The following is a 25,429-nucleotide window of genomic DNA, read 5'->3' as shown; positions in this document are numbered from 1 at the left end:
AAAAAAAACTTGCCTCCTATTGAGGCCCTTAAAAACATTAAAAAAAACATTTACATTTACCCAATCAGCTGCCATCATGTTTGGTTCATAAGGTCAGTTTTGTTGTCAAATGTTAGACGCTCACTGTTAATAGACAGTAAAGCGAAATAGCAAAATGTCAGAAAGGAAATGTGATAGCAGAGCATGAAAAAGAAAAGCACGACTGAAAGAACAGCGGGACCAAGATCTAATAAATAAAATCCCTAAATTGACAGGATTTTTCAAGGTTGCAGAGTTTTCTTCTGTTCCAGCATTTGTTTGTTTTTCTGATAAAGCATGGGTAATAATGTGGGGGGCCCAAACAAACCACTTTAATCCGCCCCTGCTGATACTAACCTGTGTATTTTTACTTGAGCAAGATTTTGAATGCAGGACTTGTAACACAGTATTTTCACACTGTAGTTTTGCTACTTTTATTTACTTAAAGTACTTAAAGTAAATCAAAACACTTTGACTATTCCCAACTTGTAAGTCCCCTATCTTTTTAATGCGCAATACATTGCAATTTTTTCACTTATGACCTTTGACTTGAGCGTGTACGAGGGACAAGTGAAGGCAGCACCAGTCTTCTGAGGGAGGCGGGATCATGCGTCGTTAACACGAGAACATCCAATCAGGGCTCAGACCTTCCCATAGCAACGCCAATCAGCGAAGAGGGACCGTCTGGTTGCGAAGGTAGTTGTAGTGGTGGTGTGCTGGAAGAAGCGAGTGGTTCCCTTTGGGCTTTCTCGCTGTTTGTAGCAACAATCTGCCCATTTATCGGTTAAGTTTGGCGCCTAACCAACAGGCGTTTAACTTTCTTGTATTAATAGTTAATTATCTGCATGTTTATATTGTTAATTACATTTGCGACGTGGACGTATCCGTCTCTGGAAAAGCATATTTGAACGTAATTGGAAATAACGATGCCATCCCCGATGGAGGGGTCTTCTAGAGAAGGTGACCTCTTTACTGTGAAACACGAGCTGAAAAATGGTAAGTTAGTAAGCGAGCTGGGTTGAAGTTGTAATGCAGTCAGCTGTATGTGCCATTTGATCTTTCAGAGGCACTTGCCCGGGGGGAAATGTTAGCTGGCTAGCTTGGAAGAGCCAACTGTCACTGTCAATGGGCGTTTGTAGTGAGCGCTAACGTGACCGTGAACGTTACTCCAGTCCAAACATGGCAGAGGAAGGCTAACATTAGCTGACTGTCCTGTCCGTATTACTGCTATCTCACGCAAACTAACGTTACCTGATCATACTACTAGCTTACCGCTACATAATAACTGTGTTCAACCCAGGTAATAACACGAGCTTAAGCTAGTCGTTAACGTTGTTAACTAGGCTAAATCAGACCACAAACATGGTTTCAGCAAGTTTGTGCCACTGTTAACGCCTTAACTTAACCTTAATCTCTAAATGAGTTGGTTTTGCAGGTTGCCAATTGTCAGTTGTCACAGCTGACTTGTCCTTAGCCAACGAAGAGCAGACACAGCTGCAGTGCTGTCAAGTGTCAAAGTGAACGTGAGCTCCCAGTAGTTTTCTTTCTGCACATTAAACAGGGGAGTCACACTGCTGGTTCGTGTTATCATGGATGACATGTCAATGCATTCGTCTCTTGGTCATTCACTTTATTCAGAATCATCCTGAATCAGAATCAGTTTAAATGACCAAGTAAGTGTGAGCACATGCAAGGAATTTGACTCGACTCTTTGTCACTCAATTTACAAAATTTAAAAACACAAATTAAAAAAGGTAAACAAACATTTAACTCATATGTACAGATACATCGGGCAATGGAATTATAAACATGATAATCGTGCAATGGTGTAGAGCACAAGGGTGCTGTAATAAATATGGGATTATTGATGTTACAGGCGGCTTTATTGGATATTAAGTGTCCATTATAGCAACAGCCTGCGGGAAGAGACTGTCCCTGTTTCTGGTGGTATAGGTGTACGGTGGTCTGTAGCAGATTAAAAGGTTGTGCCGAATCATACTGACTTTTATTGAAATCATTTTGCTGAACGATATTACAAACTGAAATAGTGTTGTTGCATGTACAAGCATCATCTCAACATAGTTAGGATTGAGACTTCAGTGAAGGCGGTTGTTTTTGAGCACAGTGGCTTGTCTACTGACTCAATGCAGAGGGCTTCTGAATGAAGTTGGACACTGCTTTATCTGCAACTGGTTTATAATGACACAGTGCTACTGTTCAAGCTGCAACATGACTATGCTGCACCCCCATTTACTGCCCTGCCCTAAATATGCAGTCAGTCTAGTTGTCACTGGCACTCGTTTTTTTGTGTGTGAAATTTCACACAGCGTTGTAGGCGCTGTGTCAACGTAACCCTGCTTTGGACCCCTGCTGTAACACTTGTACTAGTCGAGAGTAAGATTTCAAAATGATAGGATAAATGATCTATTAAGTCTTAATCTTCCTGTTTTATATCAGGGCGTTTGGTATGGAAAGTTGTAAAAATATGATGCAGGGGACATAATTGCTATAGTTTGAATAATCTTAGACATAGTTCTGCCAATACTTTGAAAGACAGAATATCCACTTTTCCAAGTGAACGATTTGTTGAAATTTAGTTGTGATGTTGGGTTTAGATCAACCAACCATATAAACTATCCGTTTCATGTAAGCTTTTTATTTTGAGTTTCATAAGCGTTTCTCTTCTGTAGACTGAAGGTTCCTCTTGTCTATCAGTAAGGCAATCATCTGATTGAACACCTCTGTTAGGCTATTAATAAACACCTAAATCAAACTTGGTCTTTGCAGATGAGCTTGACAAGGGTGTTATGCAATGTGAACCCCTGACCTCAGATTTGAAGGACAACAATGTTGTTTTCAAATAATTGAGATGATGATGGGTATGAAAGATGTCGCATTTCTTCTCGTGCGTAACAGGAGAAGCAGCGGAAAAAGATTAAATCAGCCGCTTTAATTGCTCAGTAGCCTATTTTCAGTGTGGGAGACAGAAGGAATGTGTTCACTACGGTGGACATGCATGTCTTTGCTCTCCCAGTACAGATGACTGAGCATAGCATGCTAGGAGTCACTGACAGTGTGTGCTGAAGTCACAGGAGATCTCTGATGGAAGATGATAAACCCTTTTATGGTTAATATAGCAAGTGTGCTTGCAGTTGCATGGGAGATAATCTCATGTTGTTTGTTAGTTATTTGTACAGGAAGTTTAATGATTATGCTTGTGTTCTATCTGCAGTATTTGCACAGTTTTACAATTAAACAAATTTGCCTGTGCAGCATGCAAAGTCTGCTGCTGTTGGCTATGCGTTCATCTTAGCACCAACCAGACTTTCAGAAATGTCCTTACTTGTCCAGTGTTTGACTTAATTTGCCTCAAAGCATCCTGGCTGAGAGTCTCTTTGTATCAAAATGAAATGCAATAATGCATTATTTATTATAACGGGCACCAGTTACAGAACAACAATATACAGGACTGTACGGTGGTGTAATGTGCCTTCTGGTGTCCATCTTTTGGCAACAACGGTTTACAACAGCTGATCAGTTTTAACTGTTTTTACCACTTGGCGTTATCAATGGTATTCAATAATAAATGAGAATATCTCCACAGATTTTGACTAGAAGCGGATCATTTTATTCACCTTTTTATAATTTTGGAGCTAAAACAGCTGTACTTTGGAGAAGGACCAGGATTCTAGATGGTCTTAACATACTTTCTTTTTCTTTTTTTTAAGTTAACCAGACTCTTCATTTTCAAACTCCAATGTGTGTCCACAAGTTGTACCTTTTTATATTTTAAATGTCTTGGTTTTAGTACATAGTATTATTCTCCTGGGAGTCGATTTAATGCGACGCCAATCATGACAGGAGGGAGATTTATAATGCAACTGCAAACAGCAGGGCTATCAGTGCAGTGATTAAACATACTTTTTCCCATGTTCCAGATTAGTCTCAGGCGAAAAGATACCTAATATGTAAAATATTCTTTTATTCTTTGCGAGCTACTCTTTTATATTGTGTCTCTGCGTACAGATGTAAAAATATACACTCACACATCATTTTCTGAGAGTGAATGACCCTTGAGGGAATACATTTATCCTACTGATCTCCAGTAATATACACATGACATTTGTTATTTCTTTTTCTCAAGTATGTTATCATTCAAATCACTTTTGCTTTGTATTTTTATTTCTGCTCTGACTTCAGCCAACCTGACGGGCCATGTAGAGAGGGTGGGCATTGAAAACTTTGAGCTATTAAAGGTGCTGGGCACAGGAGGTGAGTGAAACCTAAAACTGTCCCTGTGTTGAACAGAACATGATATTTAGATGATACTTTGCATGCCAGTCTGGCATCTGATATTGTGTGTTTTTGGAATGATAAGCATGTCATACCAGTCATTTCTGTTTAAGCCTTTGCTCGGCACTGAACTTTGCACTCTGTCTTTGTTTATTTTAACCACCAGCATATGGCAAGGTGTTCCTGGTGAGGAAAGTGAGTGGTCATGATGCAGGGAAGCTGTATGCCATGAAGGTTTTGAAGAAGGCCACTATTGTACAGAAGGCAAAGACTGCTGAACACACGCGAACAGAGCGGCAAGTGCTGGAGCACATCCGCCAGTCTCCATTCCTCGTCACACTTCACTATGCCTTCCAGACGGATACTAAGCTGCATCTCATTCTCGGTTAGGATGTTTTATAGGAAAATGCCTTCTGTGTTATGCTTACACAAGAAAAAAAAAAGGTTAATGATTGAGTGAAAGTGAGAGAAATGGGTTTTCACTTGCTGAATGAATTATTACAAACAGAAGTTCATGCACTTCCTTTTAGAAAAAAGAACCCGCTTATATTATTTTGGATGAAACATGACATGCATGATATCTTTTATTATAGATTATGTAAATGGTGGTGAGCTCTTTACACATCTGGTGCAAAGGGTGCGATTTAAGGAACAAGAAGTTGCCTTGTACAGTGGAGAGATTGTGTCAGCGCTAGAACATCTTCACAAGGTAAGCCCCAGCTTCAACAGAACCGAGGCCTCTTGACTTCAGAAGTTGCTTTGTGATTCTCTCTTCATTTTCTTGTTGCAGCTCGGGATTGTCTACCGCGACCTGAAACTGGAGAATGTTCTGCTGGATTCAAGTGGTCATATAGTTCTCACAGACTTTGGCCTGAGTAAAGAATTTGATCAGGTAGAGTATATCTTAACAATATGTGTTAAAACCCCCCAGTCCTTAAACTGATGACCCGCACAGTCCTTATGAAGCAGTGTTAAGCTCCCTAAACTCAATAAATAATAAATAAATAAATAAATAACAAAAAATGTTGCTCATTTAGTCACTAATATTCATGGTTACCTGTAAAATTGTATTGAAAATAACCAAAATTTGTCTTTATATTGAGTGTTTCTCACAAAAACATTTTGCTTGTGTCCTTGAGGTCTAAAAAGACGTGATGAAAGCACAGCCTTCCTCATAAAACATTGACAAATTTAACTTTTCTTATATATAGATTTGAAAGCTCAGTTTTTACAGGGTCTTTAATCTTGATATGCACAGAGAAGACTGTTATTTTCTATATTTTTTTGTGATATTTGGGATCTTAAATGTGTCTATTGATTTGCGCATTTGCCAAAACAGGTGGAAAGGGCGTTTTCTGTCTGTGGCACCATTGAATATATGGCTCCAGAAATTGTGGAAGGAGGAGAGTCTGGACATGATAAGGTAATTTGTAGTTTTATGCCGTCGTCTTTTCAATCAAATCAAGCAGCACAGGCTCTCCTCCCTGTAGTCCTGAATGTGTGTGTGCTCTCCAGGGAGATTCTTCTTTTAGACTGTTAAGCCAAAGTCACAGGTGATTGCTTTCATGCATTCCAGGCCGTGGACTGGTGGAGCCTCGGTGTGTTGATGTACGAGCTTTTGACTGGTGGATCACCCTTCACCGTTGATGGAGATGAGAACTCTCACACAGACATTGCCAAGTATGGATTCTCTCTGATCATCAGCCGCAGTTTCCAGCTAGTCTTAAGGTATAATCATTCTACAGCACTGACCATATCTGTCTCACGCATCACAGGAGGATTTCAAAAAAGGATCCGCCTTTCCCCAAAGATATGGGACAACTGGCCAAAGACCTCATCCAGCGACTCCTCATCAAAGATCCAAAGACAAGATTGGGCTCAGGTCCTCATGGAGCAGAGAATGTAAAAAAACACCCGTTTTACCAGGTGGATCTCGTTGCTTGTCTTGAATATCTCACAATGTTTAGAAAAACAAAATGGCAGGGTGGGCTGTTACTCCACATAATGGGGCTGCTTTGAGTGAGCAGCATTTATAAAAAACGGAGTGTTTGTATAAGCTGTGTTAATAGGAACGAGACGAACCACAATGTTTTTCTTTTTCCCAACTCACTTTAGAAAATAAATTGGGAGGACTTGGCAGCTAAGAAGGTGCCTGCACCGTTCAAGCCCGTCATTCGGGATGAGCTGGATGTCAGCAACTTTGCAGAAGAGTTCACAGAGATGGACCCCACCTACTCTCCGGCAGCTCTGCCCCAGAACTGTGACCGCATCTTCCAGGTGGGAGAGTATTAAGGGGTGTTAGACAACTAAACTAATTTGTTTTGTTGTGACTTATTGTTTGGTTGTTTACATACAGGAACATTCCTTTGTGCTCCTTGCAGGTCATCCCACAGGACAACATTTGTACTTACACTTGCTTTGTGCCGATGTTTGTCTGGGCTTTGGTTGCAGGGAGTGTGAAATGTTGACACGGGTGAAAAATTCTATTATACATTATCCACTTTTTGTCTGTAACTATATTTGAAATACTCCACAGCAATTGAAGTAATCAAGTGAAGTTTTGAATGTCCTCAAAAGGTTGCTGTAAGTCAACATGAGTCTGTCTGTGTGCACTGGTATTCAAATTGACTAAAGAGTCTTTTATTGAAGTAATTGCTGCCATATGCAGCTCTTATTGAAGTAACAGATGTGAATGACTATTTTTGATGTAGCTTTGAACCATAATATGGCCCACAACTCTGTGCCAGCTGATGGCTGTCTGATGTATTGCATGAAATTTCAACTCTGATTGCCTTCTGGATCCTTGAGCTCGGTAGATCAATAGATCCATTAACGGGCTTCTCTCATGGAATAAAAGGTTACACTTTGAGAGCATCACCACGTCTGTCTCGGTTACGCCTTCAGGCTTTGATTGCCAACTTCATCTTGGCTTTTTTCGCTCTCAGCTGCCATTCACATAGTCTGAAATTTTGTGGTCTTTATAATTTGCAAGCCTAGCAATCTCTGAGATAACGACAGCAATCCCAATTTTAAACTGTGCACTTGCTCCCCCACGGTGCCTCACAAAACAAAATTAAAATTGCATTAAGAGCGCCAAGACGTAATTTCACAGCAGAGCAATCAAATATTCAAGCCCGGCAATTTAGGGCAACTCATTCATTCACCACCCATCCTTCCGTCCATCCGTGGCTGTCACTACATACCACACAGCTGTGTGTGTGTCGGTGAAAACGGGAGAGAGAGAGATTAATGCTAGCTCAAAGCGTTGGGCTCCCCACAGCTGGAATTAGGCAGGCAGTGCTTCACAATGACAGGTCTAACAATAGGAACAGCTGGACAGCCACTGTCACTCACAAATGAACAGAATTGGGTTTATTGTGAAGCTGTCGGGCTGGTTTGACAGAGACATTTGAAGAAAAATGTACAATTTTAAGTTTCACAGTAAATATAAAAATACATACGTACATACGTACATGAATACATGAATACATACATACATACATACATGCATACATGAATACATACATACATACATGCAGGCATATAAAACACATTAAGTACATACATGCATATGAAACACATTAAGTGTCTATAAATGTCTGTATGTATGAAGTATATATATATATATATATATATATATATATATATATATATATATAGGTATTTTAATGCTGCAATTTCTGAGGCTGTAAACTGCAGCAATGGATGTTGCCTTCTATCTGTCTTTTTTATAGTCCAACATTCATAACAAATGTAAACAGCTAGTTTCTGTTTGCAGGGCTACTCTTTCATGGCCCCCTCTATCCTGTTTAAGAGGAATGTGGTGATGGATGACCATGTCCAGCTGTGTGGGGGCTCTGAGAGGCCGGGCTCTGCTGCGGTGGCCCGCAGCGCCATGATGAAGGTAAGATGAATGGACTTGGATCCCCCTGCACAAACACACTTAAGCTAATGGCTGCTGTCACAAACAGATGAGATTTTTCCCCTCCTCCATTTCACTAGAACTTTTCTTTCCTACTGTACCTGTTTGACTCAGGCTCATTTCACCTGATTGAGTTTTCAGGCATGATCCCATTAATTTAATGTTTGTTCATAAATGCAGTTATCTATCCGCATAACCTAATGCTTTGTAAGATGGTAGCTATGCATTGCTTTTTGTGGGCTAATTGGATTTCAAGCTCTTTCATTAACGTCGTTTGTACTTGTATCAAACTTTGCCGTTTTCATGACTTATTATCCGATATATTAAGCGGGCCTTGGGGATAATAATTGATCAGTTTAATGCTTTTCAGTCTAGGCCAAAAGCCTGTTTTTACCAATGTTCAATTAATCAACAAAATGCTGGAATATTAAAATGAATTTTTATTTAAAAAAAAGAACATCAGCGTTTTAGCTTGCGTGTCAGCTTGGTCATAGCGTAGTACTCTTAGTGCTTACTGTCTAGAGAGGGGAAGTTTTAGCCGTGTATTTGGATAGCAATATGCTCCAAATGGGCTCTCATTTCCAATAAAGTCTTAGCTCAGCATCCTTTACAGGTTCAGGTTCTAAAGCCGTCCCCAGTTATGACCTAGCAGAAAGATAGTGAGGTTTAAGAATAGATATAGGAGAGTGCATACAAAAAACATTTCCATAGTCTATAACACATAAAGGAGTTGTACACTGTACAATTTGCTTTCTGAAAAGCATTGGGTAAAGCATGCTTTATTTCAATAGACCTTAGTTCTATAGGGACTTATGTATTAGGGCTGTAAGTCTATTGAAATATTTAAACGTGATTAATCGCATGATTGTCCATAGTTAACTTGCGATTAATCACACTTTTATCTGTTCTAAATCTATTTTAAAGGGATATTTTTTCAAGTTTTTAGTAACCTCATTAACATGAGAGTGGACAAATATGCTTGCTTTATGTAAATGTATGTTTATTATTATTATTGAAACAATTCAAAACAATGAAAAATACTGTCTCCAGAAAACCATCTAAATTACTGCATTCTCAAAAAATATGCTGAAAGGGCATATTGACCTGAATGTAACATTACTTAGTAGTCTTACATTATACAATATATACATACATTATTATTATTATTATTATTATGTTGTCATCTGCATTCATACAGATGAATTGAATGGTTTCCAACATTCACACCTATCATTTCTAAAAATGTAATAAAAAAGTAGTGGACCGAGAACAGAACCCTGCGGCACACCCATGTAAACATCAGAAAGCTCGACTAATTGCAATCAGCCACTACAGCTGTATTCTACCAAATAATTAGCAAACCAGTTAAACGATTTATGATCAAATATGGTTTTAAGTGTCTCAAAAGAATTTTAGGATTGACAGTATCTAAAGCCTTGGATACATCAATACAAGGGCAACACTATCCTGCTTGTTATCTCAAGCACAAGCAACAATACACACATGATCACAAGGAAAGTTTACAAATTAAGTGCACTATATTATATTTTAATATAAAAATTATTTAATACATTTTTACTAAAGACTTAACAAAATTGAGGTAATTCTTTAATTAAGGTAATTATTGGACACCTTGGTGACCCCAAAATCTACATTTGACCAAACAACTTGTTTTGGTGCACTGTTCTCCCTCTGCAGGACTCACCTTTCTATATGAGTTATGAGATGGACCTGAAGGACAGTGCTTTAGGAGAGGGTAGCTTCTCCATCTGCAGACGATGCACACACAAGAAGACGGGACAGAAATATGCAGTCAAGATTGTCAGCAAGAGGTACAAACTCACATCCTGCTTGCTCAGTGTTTGTCAGCCCAGATGTTTTCTAGCTGTGTGATGTTTATAGTTGCACTCGGTGAATCAGGCAGCCACCCACCTCCTCTCCCTGGCAAAACTCAGACCATGTCAGCCAACTCTAAACAAACAAAACCTTTTCAAATCTTAACAAAGATTATGAAATGAGAATGTTATCTTAAACAGACGAATGCAAAATAATGTCATAATGTGAAACGATTACAGGATTTTTTTTATTTATGTATATATATAGAGTATATATATTTATTTATTTGTCCTATTACTCTGCTTAAGGTTGCCAGATGTGGGTTACATAAATGTAAATACATCTCTGCTTACAAACCTGGTTGTTTTTGCTGGCAACTGCTACAAAACAATCTTTGATCTTGTGCGCTGACTGCAGTCCGACACTACACTCCTCCACTGACAGCACGGCACCAAATATTATGGCTCTAATAAGAGTAAGCCTCACTGGGGCGATCCGCCTGACACAAACGTATTCCTTCTTCTAACTGGGCGTTACTGGGATTTGTCCATTTCAGAGTAAAAAAAGATTTTGTTGTGGAGTAAAACCGCACTTAAAATGGACGGAACTGCCTCTGAAATGTATTATTGAGAACTGAACCATGTGGGTTATCCTAGGTGAATTGTTGCAAAACACAAGAAGCAAAAAAATGGCAACTCCGCAAAAACCCCATACAAAAAGTACCAAGTTAATTAGTGATTTTCTGTCTTATTTTCCAAACCATACTTTTGCCTCTCTCTGTACATTATTCTGACTCTATTATTTATATTTATTTATATATTTGCTAATATGTCATATAAAGGCACTTCTGCATAATGCAATAAAATTTGCCCAGTTTTGGCCAGAATGTCAATTGAAAACCTGTTAAAAGTTACAAAATCTGCCTTCTAAAAAGTCAAAGTTCTCACCCTTCTGTGTATGTGTGTATTTATGTTGTATTTCGTGACAGTTATCTGGCTTCCTGCTTCTGTTTGCTGCAGGATGGAGGCACAGACTCAGCGAGAGATAGCAGCCCTGAAGCTCTGCGATGGCCACCCTAACATTGTCAAGTTACATGAAATTTACCATGACCAGGTAAGGTTAATCCGAGGAATACATTGGCGACCAAAAGAATGTGTTTTGCATGGCTCTTTGTGGAGCCTGTGGGAACGGTAGCCTTTTTAAGTCTTGAAACTGGAACAAGGCAGATTAATGGGGATGCTGGGAGCACTCAATATCTTTATTTTAATCTCTAAATGTATCGTCCCATAAACATTTCTCTGTGGGCTCAATATTTCACACCTAACACATTTTCAAACTGCAGCTGCACAAGCATCCATTTCATACCACTGAATAGAAACAACCTAGATTTACTTGTGTTGCTAATTGAGCAGCACACTCAAACCAAACTAAGTGCGCATGTGTTCCAACTGTAGCTTACCTTGGTTATTGGGAAGGTGTGTCCGTGTGGCTGACTGTGTACAGGTTCATTAGCTCCGGTCCTTCAAGCCAAGAGCACCACTTTAGTCCTGATGAGCTCAGTGGGGTTATTACTGTACCTCCTAGGCCTGTGACCCAGATCAAAGCAGCGCTGCCTCGCTTCGCCTCAACCGAGTCCTGCCTTTGTTCCCCAGACCCAGCACTAATGAGAAACTCTACCCCGCCGCCCAGACACATTATTCCCTTTCCACTTTGTTTCGCCCCTTTCACTTTTACTCACAATCATGGGTTCAAGGATGTGCTGTTTTTGCTATATTTATTTCACATGTTAAGATTCAGCTGTTTTCAACGTGCAGTTCAAGCTGTGAAAGCAAGATTGAAAATACATTAGAAAACACAAAGCTTTCGATTTACGTTTAATTGCAAAACCTATAGGAGTGTTTGCACCTGCTGTGCTATTTCAGAGCATGTCATGGTTAGGGAGAAGTGTAATCTTGTGTGTGTGTGTATGTTTGTGTGTGTGACGCCTTTAGCTCCACACATATCTGGTACTGGAGCTGCTTGGTGGAGGGGAGCTGCTGGAGAGGATCCGCAGAAAGCAACATTTTAGCGAAACAGAGGCCAGCCGCATCATGAGAAAACTGGTGTCGGCTGTCAGCCACATGCACGATGTAGGAGTGGTACACAGGGACCTTAAACCGGAGGTACTGGACATACACTCAGAAGTACTACAGCGCAGGTTTTTACAGTGTCTTTGTGATGAATACAGACACACTGAATCATAAGTTTTCAAAACTAAATTACTGTGTTTTTCTGAACTTTAGTATGATCTGTTGTATTCTCATTCTGACTGCAATCTTCTACAAAACAAGAGTAAAATTGTTTGACCCTAACATGGGTCAAAAGTAGCTGGTCAGACAAGTCTTGATGTCCAATTTAGTAACCTCTTGAGTGGACCAGTTTTGCTGAGCAGAAAGAAATGATTGCTGTCTCTCCAATGTCTCCAATTGCTTTGTAGAACCTGCTCTTCACAGACGAGAGTGAGAACTCCGAGATAAAAATCATAGACTTTGGCTTTGCTCGCCTCAAACCACCAGACAATCAGCTCCTGAAGACTCCCTGCTTCACCCTGCACTACGCAGCACCAGAGATACTCAAGTATGACGGCTACGATGAGTCCTGTGACCTGTGGAGTCTGGGGGTCATTCTGGTGAGTGTGTGAGAGAAGACAGAGCCATTCTCGGGTTAAAACAAAATTTAAAATGATGGAGAATCATTCATTATTCAGCTCCATGCCTTCCTGAGGGGAAAGAAACATATTAGCAGCTTGTTACCTCCGCACATACAAAAGTATTTTATTTTAGTTTACGGCTTATTAAATGTGAATATTTGCTTGCTCTCTTTGATTATATTTGATGACTTTGAGTTGTCTAACTATTTATCGGATTGAGGAAACAATTTAAGAGCATCACTTTGAGATCAGCTCATTTCTGACATAATGATTACTCACCTAATGAAAGAATTACTTTGATCAATAAAATAAAATATTCATTTGTGGCGGCATTAATCCAAATGATGCTTTATGGTCACTGAAGTTGGTTTGCTTGATAAAAATATCGAACTGCAAACATTTATGCAGACAGAACAGTGTTAGGGCTGCACAATATGAGGACAATAAATGTGCAATAACATTGTTGACTATCACGCTAACTATATTGCTTGTGATAAATTAGTATTGTAGTGCACTCAATTCTGTGTTTCTGCTGTTTACAGTATACTACTAAAATACAACAAATTGCCTTTTGAGTTAAAATAAAAGAGAAAGTCTTGAACATTGAATTGAACACAACAGGTGTAAAACAAAAAAACGAGGAATCATAACTACATTTTAAAATGCAGTTTTCTACTGATACTCTTTCAACCAACTCAAAAATTGTCTTGAGCTATGTATTTATTTCACAGGTTGATAATGCAGTGACTATCAAAAGAAACGATTTATTGTGCATATTTTTAATCCCAGGGTGTATTAATATTTTAGAATTCATAATATTTGATATGATCAAGTTAAAAGTTACTGAGGATAGTTGAGGATGCATTGAAACTAAGCTTTGTTGATGCTGCTCAGTCAGGAATAGGATTAAATAGAAGATCATTGATTGACCCTATTCAGGAGCATCATTATTTGTTGATGAGTATAGTTCTACTTTAGACTGTCACGTTCTCCAATGCTACATGAGAGTGACCTCATTATAGACATTTTATTCCAAAATCCACAGCTCCGAGCTCACTTTAAAGTTGTTTTTCATCATATTATTATTAACTGAAGCAATTTTCATCATGAGCTCCATACAGTGTTGATTTGTTGATCTTATCAATTTTGTGTATAAACATTTGCTTCAGGCCATTCTGGTGTGTGTGTGTTTGTGTGTGTGTGTGTTTGTGTGTGTGTGTGTGTGTGTGTGTGTGTGTGTGTGTGTGTGTGTGTGTGTGTGTGTGTGTGTGTGTGTGTGTGTGTGTGTGTGTGTGTGTGTGTGTGTGTGTGTGTGTGTGTGTGTGTGTGTGTGTGTGTGTGTGTGTGTGTGTGTGTGTGTGTGTGTGTGTGTGTGTGTGTGTGTGTGTGTGTGTGTGTGTGTGTGTGTGTGTGTGTGTGTGTGTGCATGTTCTGTTAAATCTCATTTGCATGATATTCATCTCCCTCTCTTGTTCAGCGCTACAACCTTCAGCATCCTGTGGTGAGCTGACACAGTTTAACGCTCACCACTGACTGAAGAGCAACCAGCCTGGTTTTAAGAGCTGTTTAAGGCTGCACTAATATGAGATGTTGCTTCCTGGTAGCGGAAGTGTCATCCTAATTCAACCCTTTTCTGTGTAGAGTAGGGAAATTAAAAGGAAAGGTAGAGAGGAGAATGAGAGGGCATACAAGGGGGTGAGGTGAGGTGAGGGAGAGTTGAGAGAGATTTCTATACTCGGCCAGTCATCTTTAGAGAGTCTGGGCTCTCTGTCCAAGTGTTGTTTCACACTGATGCCCCCTGGGGGGGATATGGGAGTAGTGAGCCTCACAGAGCTTTGATGAAATGCTTACTGACAAGCTGTGTGCACAATGCCCTGGAAGCAAAGTGAGCAGACGCAGGGCGGGAGCTAGAGAGAGGGAGAGATCAGGACAGATCATCCACTGCCAAAAGGGCTGTTCCCAAATACTGTCATTTTAATGAGAATTCTGAGGGCAGATGTAAGCAGGCCAAGGTGAGAGTGTCTTGCTTATTCAGCTGAGCACAGACTGCTCTTCTGTTTGGCGCTGGTTCAACCGCAGTCGGCAACACGCAACATAACAATAGAATTATGTGAATCGTCTTGATAGGATTTTTTTTTTTTTAAAGCGTGTTACTTGAACAGCAGATAACACTGGTGCCTACTTAAACTAATGTTACTTTCTTGGGTGAAAAGTTAAAGCATGTAGCATTTCCTGTGCCACCCAAAAGATTTTAGATTTGATTACAGTGCAGATATTTAAGCCTGGAAACTATATTCATGGTGTTTTGACTGAATCTTGTGTGGTTTTCCTCTGTTTGCAGTACACCATGCTGTCTGGGCAGGTGCCTTTTCAGTGTCAGGAGAAGAGCCTGACCCACACCAGTGCAGAGGAAATTATGAAGAAAATCAAACAGGGGGACTTCTCTTTTGAAGGCGAGGCCTGGAGAAATGTGTCCGAGCATGCCAAGGACCTGATCCAAGGTGGGGATGGAACTGGTGGCTTGTTTTAAATCCAGTGTGTTGAACTAAGTCGAAATTTGTTGTTTCCTTCATCAAATGAGTGCTCAGATGTTACAGTATTGGGGTTAAAGCACTTTTTAAAAGTGTATTAGCGTAAAGATTTTAGAGGAACTTGTTTCACTATCGTGTGTATGTTCTGCTAAAATACTTTAATTACAAAAAAATACAAGACCACAGAAACGTTGTCTCATGCCATCGCCCGTATTTAGAAGCTATAAGAACAACTGAGATTAATATGGTGACTTGTGTGTTTTTCAACTAATCATAATTAAAAATACAGGCCGCTTTTCTTTCTCCAGTTTTAGATGTGAACTGATGTGAAGGAATCTCTCCAGCATTAGAAAACATTACAAACTTAAATGTAGTTGTGTGTCTATATAATTGGTATCTGTTTTAAAAGACCTGTCAGACAGTTTATGTCCAAAAATATTGGATGTTTTGAATTTTTGTTAGCAGGACTACCTATTTGTCACAGATTAAACGTTTAACCCGCAAAGTAGCTCACAGTGACTGAGCTACCTAAAGAGGGAACCACTTTGTCGTCGTGGCTCACCTCCTGACTTGCGTATTTAGAGGGCTAATGGTAATTATCTGTGCCTTGTTCCTACAGAGCTGCTGACGGTGGACCCAAACAAGAGGATTAAGATGTGCGGCCTACGTTACAATGCCTGGCTCCAGGACGACAGCCAGCTGTCCTCAAACCCACTCATGACCCCGGACATTCTAGGCTCCTCCACTGCCTCTGTCCACACCTACGTCAAAGCTACCTTTAATGTAAGAGATGACAAGCAGTGTATGCTTGTTTGAGATGTAGGTCATGTATTGACAAAATGTGTATTTGTATTGTAATATGTTGTATTAAACTATTGCTGTTCAAACGTCCAAACCTGCTGCTGCTCATGAACCTATAATGATTGACCTGAAAGCCAAAATATAGAGATTAACATTATTTTAAGTGTATCATGAGGTTAATTTCCAGTACAGTTGAAAGGATCAGTTATCATCATTAATCATTAACTTTTTAGATCAATATATCTTATTAATGACTTATTGTCTTATGTGGTAGTAAATCTTTTAGTTTTGATCTGCTGGTCAGACATTTGCTGTCATTTTAAAGGTGAAATGATAAATCGCTTAACGGAGAAAGCATTGACAGAAAAATCAAATCAAATCAATCAAATCCAAAACAGTGCAGAAAAGATTAGCAGATAATTAATAATTCAGAGAAATCTTGATATTTGGCTCACCAAACCCCCTTTTTTTGTCCCAGGCATTTAACAAATGTAAGCGGGAAGGTTTCCGCCTGCAGACGGTGGACAAAGCGCCACTAGCCAAGAGGAGGAAGATGAAAAAGACAAGTACCAGCACAGAGACCCGCAGCAGTTCCAGTGAGAGCACTCATTCCTCATCCTCCTCCTCCCAGTCTCAGGAGAAGACTTTTCCAGAGGGCAACACAAAGCCGCAGCCCTCTAACAGCACACCTCTCATCACGCCGGTCAACACACCTGTGGCTCTGGGAACTGACTCTGAGCACCAGCCAGCACATCCAGCCTTTCACTTCTCAGAAGGACAGTGAGACAGCGAGAGCAAAAAGGGAGATTCTGACAGTTTCATGACCCACAGGATGGCTTGGACCAGTGTAGAGACAGCTCTCTTCTTTTTCTCTCTGTCCCTGGCAGCACTCTGCCTCTAGCTCATTTGCATGGACATTCGCATGTCTCCAAAACCAAGCATGCAGCAGGAGCAGCAACCGTCAATATCAATCAATCATCACTAGCAATAGCCTATCCCTTTTCTTTCTCTCTCACTTTCACACACAGTGTCAATCAGGGACTGGACCAGGAAGAAGTTGTCACAAGTGTCCAAAATGAAAAGGGCTGCCCTACTGCCCCAGGTCCAGACAGACAATGGAGAGACATCTGCAGTCTCTTCATAAAATCGCAGCTCTGTCTCTGTCCGCTCCATTTACCTGTCTTTGTCCTTGCCTCTAGAGGTTTTAAAGGGAAAGTCGTAGTGTTTACACCATGGATGCTTTGTATTTTTGGGTCAAAGGGAGAGATGAAATGCGGCGTAACGTAACGTGGGTCCACTTCTCTTTTCTGGGAAGTCTCTGCAAGATGGAGCAGGGTATTTATATGTGAATTTTACAGACTGAGATTTATTTATGAAAAGCTATATTAACTTATTTATGGTTCAGACTGATCTGAAAAGATAATGGATACAGTGAGTCTTTAAAAAAAGAGAAAAAGACATTTGTGTATATTTGTATGTTTTTCCCTTTTCAGCTCAAAAGACTGTTTTAATGTAGTCAGATGGTTGTTCATTCATCTTTGTAATCATGTAGACATCAATGCTTCAAGTAGGCTATTGAGACAGTTATGTTGACATTGTAAGACTATTATAGGCAAGAGGAGATTAACACCATTAGCTTCTTAATGGTTGTCAAATTTATCCTTTCGACTATTTATTAATTTATGGAGGCTAGTGAAATTTGGAATTGAACTTCATCTGTGTCCAGTGGTCAAAAAAAGTGATTTCCTTGTTCAGGATTAAAGAAGTAAAAGTGTAAACATGGTTTTAATGGGAACAACCAGATGTGAATGCAGTATGCTCAGCCAAATCTGTGGTTTTATTGTTATATTGGGAGTACTACTGCCCGAGGGGAAGTGACCCAACACAAAGAGCTATATTTAGACATATTTATGCCTCCGATGTGGGAGTGTGACTACTTCAAGACTTGCCATTGCTGCTCTTCCACATGGTGTGATCCTCAAGTCAGTATTTAGCCCAGCAGTGGATTTGCCTTGTGTGGTACAGGACTTAGATGTCTCATTATGACTACAACCAATTGGATTGAGCAGAATGTTCCAAATGGAGAGATTAGTGCGAGGTGAATTTGAGGTGGAGTTTTCCGTTACCAAGATGCCAAAGGGCAGATTCAAGTGACTTCCTTTTCAGATGAAAGAGTAAAGTATAAATGCAAAGGTTTATGTGCCAAAAAAATGCAGTTAGATCAGGTAATGGACAGGTTTAAGTCTATGACTTAAGGATACTTTGGGACATTTTAATGCAGCATTGTGCAAAAAGTCGCCCCTTGTGTCACTACCCAACGTATTAAAACTACTGCAGAACATCCACCCTTTATGAAAACATCGAGTCCTTGAGGACAGGCCTCAAACAAACACTCCTTTACGTTTGACACCACCCCGTGCTCTATTTACCATGTTGTATTGCATGACTGAAGTGGTGATCTTTGCACTGTGTGACAGCTCTTACTTTGAGTCAGATATCTGGGTAGTAGTAGGTCCACAGTGCATGATGTAAACTGAAACATCAACATCTTATTTTCCTTGTTTTTATGGACTTTTTGGCAGATTCTTACTTGCTTTGATGCAAGTTGGTTTACTTGCACATCTGAATATCCCCGATTTTAATTTGGGGCTTTGAAGTTTTACTGTTTGAGTTGTTTGGATGTAAACACCAAAACCCTTTTTACAATAGCCAGAATATGTTCCCAATGTTCGAGTACTGATGTTAGTCAGGATAGTGTGGCAAGTATATCCCGTGCTCTGTTAAATTCTTTTTTGCAAGTATGTTTTAGTCTGTTTCTATGGTAATAGTTGAAATACTGTATTCTGTTGATATGCTTAGAAACTCAATCAGGATACAAGATCTTAGTTGGACTACTGTGTGCTTTTAAACACACTCCCCTCATCTTCTTCCATTCGAATGCACTCTGAACCAAAGCATTAACCTCAAGGTAGCTGCTCTAAGCTGCGTGAGATATTTCCTTTCATGCAAATAGATTCTGTACGGGAAAATATCCATATCCAGCACATTATCATGTTGAAAACTATGCATCTCTTTTCATTTATGTGTTGCTTTTGCCATTTAAAAAAACCCCCAACTAAATGGGTTCAAACGTAATGCTTTAAAGGACGCAACATAATGTACATATACTGTACTTTTACCCTGATAGCATCCACCACAATAGAAATGGCGAAGTAGAATCCATTGGCTGCATGAAAAGCAGGAATCCTTGGAGCTGAACACTACAAGGCTCTTGTCTAACTTAGTTCGCATGAGTTCCCCGTTGCTGCCTCATTAAGCCTCTTTTCTTTTGTTTGGGTGTATTAATAGCTCAAGTGGAGGAAGAGGAAAAGTGTCCTATATTGAGCTCCCCTCTGGGAGCCAGGCTCCATTAGCTGATATTCTGCAGTGCTGTTTGTTCCAAAGAAAATACCGTACTCTACACACTGCCTCTGTGGGACCCAGCTCGCTTTTCTTTTTGTAGGAAAATAACAGTGTAGGGAAGGGTTGGTTTAGTACCAGCGTCTCTCGGGGCAGATTTTTAAAACGAGGTCCCCCCCCTTTGATGATCAACTTGTTCAGCGTGCCACTATGAGGAAGAGATGAGGGAGGGAAGACAATTTGGGGTTTTCTTTGATACATTTTTGTTTATTAGTTCCCTGGAATTCGAATGAAAGTTCCTATTTTTGCATAGAGTGTTTCCTCAGGTAGGGCTGAAAGCACCCCACCTGAGAGCCTAAACCTTTGCACCTTTTTGCAACATTAATTAGAGGGCTGGTAGTTTGAGATGTTTTGTATAAACCAGTGACTACTGTTGTGCGTTTTAGAGTCAAAGGATTGGACTTGGGGTGTTCCCGTGTGCTTCTGTACTTCTGTCAGTGGTCATGTTTGTGCTAAAGAGACTGCCAAACCTAAAAGTAACGGCTCCTCAGTTGGTGCTTTTGTGCATGTATTTTCCTGTGAAAGTGACACATTTTAAGACAAGTGCTGTGACTACTGTGGCTCTTTCAGCTTTTACGATGGGCTGATATGGAGCTGTCCACGGTGCTGAAGTGACCTGACCTCTGGCGGTGCTGTGAAAACGTGGGGAAAAAATGAAAAATCCTTCAAAGCAGTGATTCCTAACTAGGAGCACTTGTACCCCGAGGGTTACATGTGCAGTTGCCAAGGGGTACCTGTGCAGTTTTTTAAGAACTAGAAATTATTGCTAAGGAGGCAAACAAACATACAACTATGAATACAATTCGGTATGAGGGAGTACTATGGCATAGGAGCGGAATGGCTCCAGTGTGGTGGTGTGGAGTTGGAAAGACGTGAGCTTACCAGACCAGAAACTATATACAATTATGTATATAATTAATAGTGTCAAAGGCATATAGCAGCAAACAAATATTTGCTCTGTAAAGATGAAAGTAAAGTAACGGCGTCCTGAGCAGAGATTGAAGTCACTCTCCCTCTGTGTGGTTTGTAGTTCCAGTTTCTCAATTGTGGCCGTGAAAAAACGTTGATATTTCATATACTGAAGAACGGTCTGTGAGAGCCGTGTGGAGGCAATCGCAGCCCACTCTTTTTTTTCAGTATTTCGAGTACAGCTCCTTAAGGTTTGGAAACACTGCTTTTAAGGGTCAGTTTCACTCAAATGACAAAAACAAACACACAGAACCACGCTGTTGACAGTTTTCATAGAAACCTCCTCTCTGACTTTTTATCCAAAGTAAGCGGGACATTGTTTCTGGAAATATGACATGAATGTTATGTTTTATGTTCGCAGTATAACAAACACTGATATCGCACAACCCGGGCTACATAAAACCAAAGCTAGATACCACTTTTAAGAAAGAACTGTGTATTTAGGTGAACTGACCCTTTCAGGAAATCATTTTTCTTTTAAATTCTTCCAGAGAGCACATGGTCAGCTACAGACCGTCACTGTTGTCTTGCTTTAAGACACTTAAGCAGCAACATTTGGACTCATGTTTATGAATTTATTAGGTTTACGCAGCCCAGTGCTGCTCTGTTGTTGACAGAGATTAATGCTGTGGGAAGGCTTTAGTGTTTTAATGAGGAGGAAAGTTGATGCTTTTGCGTAGACAAGGCGTAAGATATGTACTTCAGTGCTCATGCCGACCTGCCACTTTTGACATCATCATCATCATCATTATCATCATCCTCCTCTTCATCACCATCATGCATGTGCTACTGCTTGATTTTATTCCTGTCGATTTTCATTGATTCTTGTCATATTGTTACTGAAACGTGTCAAAAAAGTACTGTAGCAGTAATTCCCTTTGGTCAATATTAAACTGTTTTTAAACACGCAATCAAGCTTTAAAGGCAAAACTTTGCACTTGTATGTTATTTTCTATCATGCGATGGATTTTTGTTTTGTAGAAAAAAGAGGGGAAAATGTTTTTGTGCAGAAGAGAGAAGATACTATGATATAAACCTCAACACTGAATAGTACTTTTACGGCAAGGGTACACCGTGTGCATACCTGCTTCTTTAGGGCACTGTGAACATCATCATTCAGGTCTTTAGGCACACCGTTGATATTGTAGGAAAAAAACTCAATTTGCTTCAATAAATGCTTTACTTAGTGGCTGATTACACCTGTACATTTAGTGACCTGATACCGGTCACGATGAGTCTTTCAATAGACCTTTTGCTTCATTGTATTTTCAAGTGTATTACTGAAGATATTTTGTGATACTATGGCAGGATTTGTGTGTATGAGTTGTCATAAGGATAATAAATGTACAATTTCCTGTTCATTTATTGACTAATATATTAGGTACAAATGTTTTTATACATATTTAAAAGAAAATGGTATTAGAATTTAAAAAGGCACGTTAGGAGACATGGGAGCTTTATTTCAGCAGGCAGCCTATAGATGGCAGTGTTTGATAAAGTGCCACTTGGAGAACAGTTTCCTGTGCAGCATGAACTCCATTCAGCCTCCATTCAACCTTTTATTCATAGGTGAGTCGAATATAGGATTGTGTTAAATATGCTTCAAAGCTAAAATACAGTTTTTCATGTTGTCTAGCAGGACTAGAGATGTATGTCTACGTACCAGGTGGATTAAATGCATATTTATAACCAAATTAAGATTTGTGTCTTGTTGAACTGTAAGTACTGTAAATGTCCGGTTATATTATTTTTGTGCTTCGATTAAAATAGTTCCATGCGGTGGACCTGACAAAAGGGTTTCAGTCTCTTTTAAAAAGTGATTTTAAGTTGAACCCACATTATATATTTATGACAAATCTACTAGTGTGACACTGATCATGTGTAAAGTAATGATAAATTAGATTTTTTTTGTGTTTGCAGAGTTTTGTTTATTTAAGAAGTTAAGGGCTTTAGGGTCTTTGAATCCTTTCAGAAAATATGGATCTGTTGTCACATGTCATATTGCAATAAAACAATAAAATATTACATATCTTCTCCACTAGGGCTGAAACTAATGATTAATAAATTGATCTATAGAATATAACAGACAATTGTTCCAAATCCAAAACAGACTTATTCATACTGCTTGTTTTGTCCGCCCCAAACCCAGTTATATTAATTTCTGTATCATAGAAAACAGAGAAAACTAGCAGATATTCACATGTGAGAAGCTAAAAACAGTGAATATTTACCATATTTAAGGAATGAAAAGATGAAATGATTAATAAAGTAGTTGCTGGTAACTCTTCTGTCAGTCCACTCATCAGTGAATGCACTTTTCTCCGTTTCTGCGAGTGTAAAGTTACTCTTGTGTACTACCATACACTGACAGGAGAGGACGCTCTTTGGCTCTGTATCGGCTCGACTGCTCCTCTCAAAGGGAGAAAGTTACATATCAATAAGTGAAACTTGAGGTGTAAGTGTTGAGCAAAAGAGAAACTCCACTACAGTTGTTTTAAGGTGACAAAAATCAAATAACACTCCCAAACCAAGAGTCCAAATGAATGCATGGAAAAGGTCAAAGGTCATCCGTGTGCACAGTTGCTCATCGTTGAACATCCTTCCTGAATGTCAATTGTATCTGTATCTTGTATTTAAAAACCTGAGAAATATACAAAAACATTCAAATAGATTAAATTAATTGAAAGTTACTGAATTGTTTTCATTTGTTGTTGACGATGAGAGCTGAAATGCTTCAAAGGCAAATATGTTTGCATATATATATATATATATATATATATATATAGACATGCATACTCTCTCTCTCTATATATATGTATATATATATATATATAGAGAGAGAGAGAGAGAGTATGCATGTCTAGTTTGTAGGCTTTTAAGTCATGCACATCCCTTCTTTGTGTTTTCTTTCTGCTTTTTCCATCATCAAATCTAATATCACTTCCACACGGGTCAGTGGACAGGCCATGTTTCCATGTGTCTTCTACAGGACACAATCAGCTCAATACAGTACTACTGCATAATATTTAAAAAGCATTTTTTTTTTTTTTTAAATGCACGGCTCTCAAATCCACTTATTGTGGTTTCACCCCGCTTGCTTCCACATGCAACAATACAGGTGGTGCACTCACAGAGCACTTTCGCCTGGCTAATTTTGCAATGCTGATGTCAATATGGACGTTCACCAGGAGAGACTCATAACACAGTGTGTCCTATGTGTGTGTGTTTGTGTGTGTGTGTGTGTGTCTGTGTCTGTGTCTGTGTCTGTGTGTGTGCATGATATCTATTTTCTTTGAAATCTGTCTGCACTAAAGGAAGACTATCGGCTAATGCATCAAGAAACATAAACCCAGACCAATATTTTACCACATACTAGGAAGCCCATAAGATGTGGTCAGTTTGTTTATTTATTTTCTGTTTTTACTCTCATTTCGACTCACAATGGCGGACTGATTGCTGATGCAGTTTTGAAATGTAGAGAACACATTTTTAAAAAGATTTTTCAAGCAATAGTAGTCAAATAAAGTCAAGACAATGTGAACCTTTTTTGTTGTGCTATTTATGAAGCCTAATTCTGACTATTTATGCAATTTTTTTTTTTTTTGTTCACTTTCAAAGCGCTTTGTCAACAATCTGGAACAATTTGACTTTTGTTCTCTGTTCATGTCAACAGTGTTATTTCTATATGACTCTCGTCAACTGTCATGTAACATTTACTGATTTTAAGTGATTTGGTGTTGAAAGTATATGTGTTCAAAAAGTGACAGGAGAAGAAACCTTGGAATTAAAAATAACATCTTCACCACAACATACTCATAAGTTATCTCATCTTCAACCGCTTATCCGGGGTCGGGTCGCGGGGGCAGCAGCTTTAGCAGGGGACAAAAATAATAACTTAAGTCAAATCAAGCATTTATGCTCACCATAGACGGACTGATCTTAAAGGTGTTGGAGTATTTTCTTTCTATTTCCACTCTACAACATTTCAGACAGAAACATGTACGTTTTACATGTTTATTGTTTAGAGGACATGTTTCTGAATTGAATACTTTTAGTATGTTAAGCAGGTTATTTTTTGTCCTTTTTTATAGATATGTTTATTGATTTTCCAGGGCTGAACAACACACAACATTTATGGAAAACAACAAAACTTACAAACATAACAACTCAGCTCACGGACACAAATATATATAAAGGGAAGAGTCTCTACTAAACATACTGTAAAGAGAGAAAGAAAGAAATTGACAAAGAATTTTTCCCATTAATAATAATAATAATAATAATAATAATTCATCATTCCTTTTACTCAAGGTCACCTTACAGCAGTAAAATAAACTCAGACAGCTTCATAAAAACAAAACAAAGAACATAATACATAAAACCTCCGGTAAGAATAGTGGATATATGCAATTCAATACAGGATATAAAAGGTATTCAGAATGCAGCATGCATGTCAAGTAGTCTAAAGAAACATATTCAAGTATGACCTTATGGTTTGGAGTTGGTTAGGTTAAGGCAATACAACTACATGGTTAGGTATAGGTAACAATACTCTATGGTTAGGTATAGGTAACAAAACTACATGGTTAGGTATAGGTAACAAAACTCTATGGTTAGGTATAGGTAACAAAACTACATGGTTAGGTATAGGTAACAAAACTACATGGTTAGGTATATGTAACAAAACTACATGGTTAGGTATAGGTAACAAAACTCTATGGTTAGGTATATGTAACAAAACTACATGGTTAGGTATAGGTAACAAAACTCTATGGTTAGGTATAGGTAACAAAACTCTATGGTTAGGTATATGTAACAAAACTAAATGGTTAGGCATAGGTAACAAAACTAAATGGTTAGGTATAGGTAACAAAACTACATGGTTAGGTATATGTAACAAAACTACATGGT

The 25,429-nt window shown here is 39.0% G+C and overlaps 1 protein-coding gene across 1 annotated transcript; it reads left to right on the top strand.

Annotated features, from left to right (window-relative positions):
• Positions 1-745: 745 nt before the first annotated feature.
• rps6ka5 (ribosomal protein S6 kinase, polypeptide 5) lies at positions 746-22,096 on the top strand. Its single transcript, XM_083924187.1, has 17 exons — positions 746-1,014; positions 4,219-4,290; positions 4,478-4,696; positions 4,905-5,020; positions 5,102-5,203; positions 5,651-5,734; positions 5,888-5,991; positions 6,087-6,237; positions 6,427-6,588; positions 8,090-8,215; positions 9,932-10,065; positions 11,089-11,182; positions 12,061-12,231; positions 12,546-12,737; positions 15,100-15,259; positions 15,909-16,072; positions 16,569-22,096. Exons 1-17 carry the CDS (start codon positions 945-947, stop codon positions 16,872-16,874), a joined length of 2,427 nt encoding a protein of 808 aa, XP_083780313.1. The 5' UTR covers positions 746-944; the 3' UTR covers positions 16,875-22,096.
• Positions 22,097-25,429: the final 3,333 nt, after the last annotated feature.

Source organism: Echiichthys vipera (assembly GCF_963691815.1).
Source record: "Echiichthys vipera genome assembly, chromosome: 12".
NCBI lineage: Eukaryota > Metazoa > Chordata > Actinopteri > Perciformes > Trachinidae > Echiichthys > Echiichthys vipera.
This window is presented reverse-complemented; position numbering and strand designations above follow the sequence as displayed.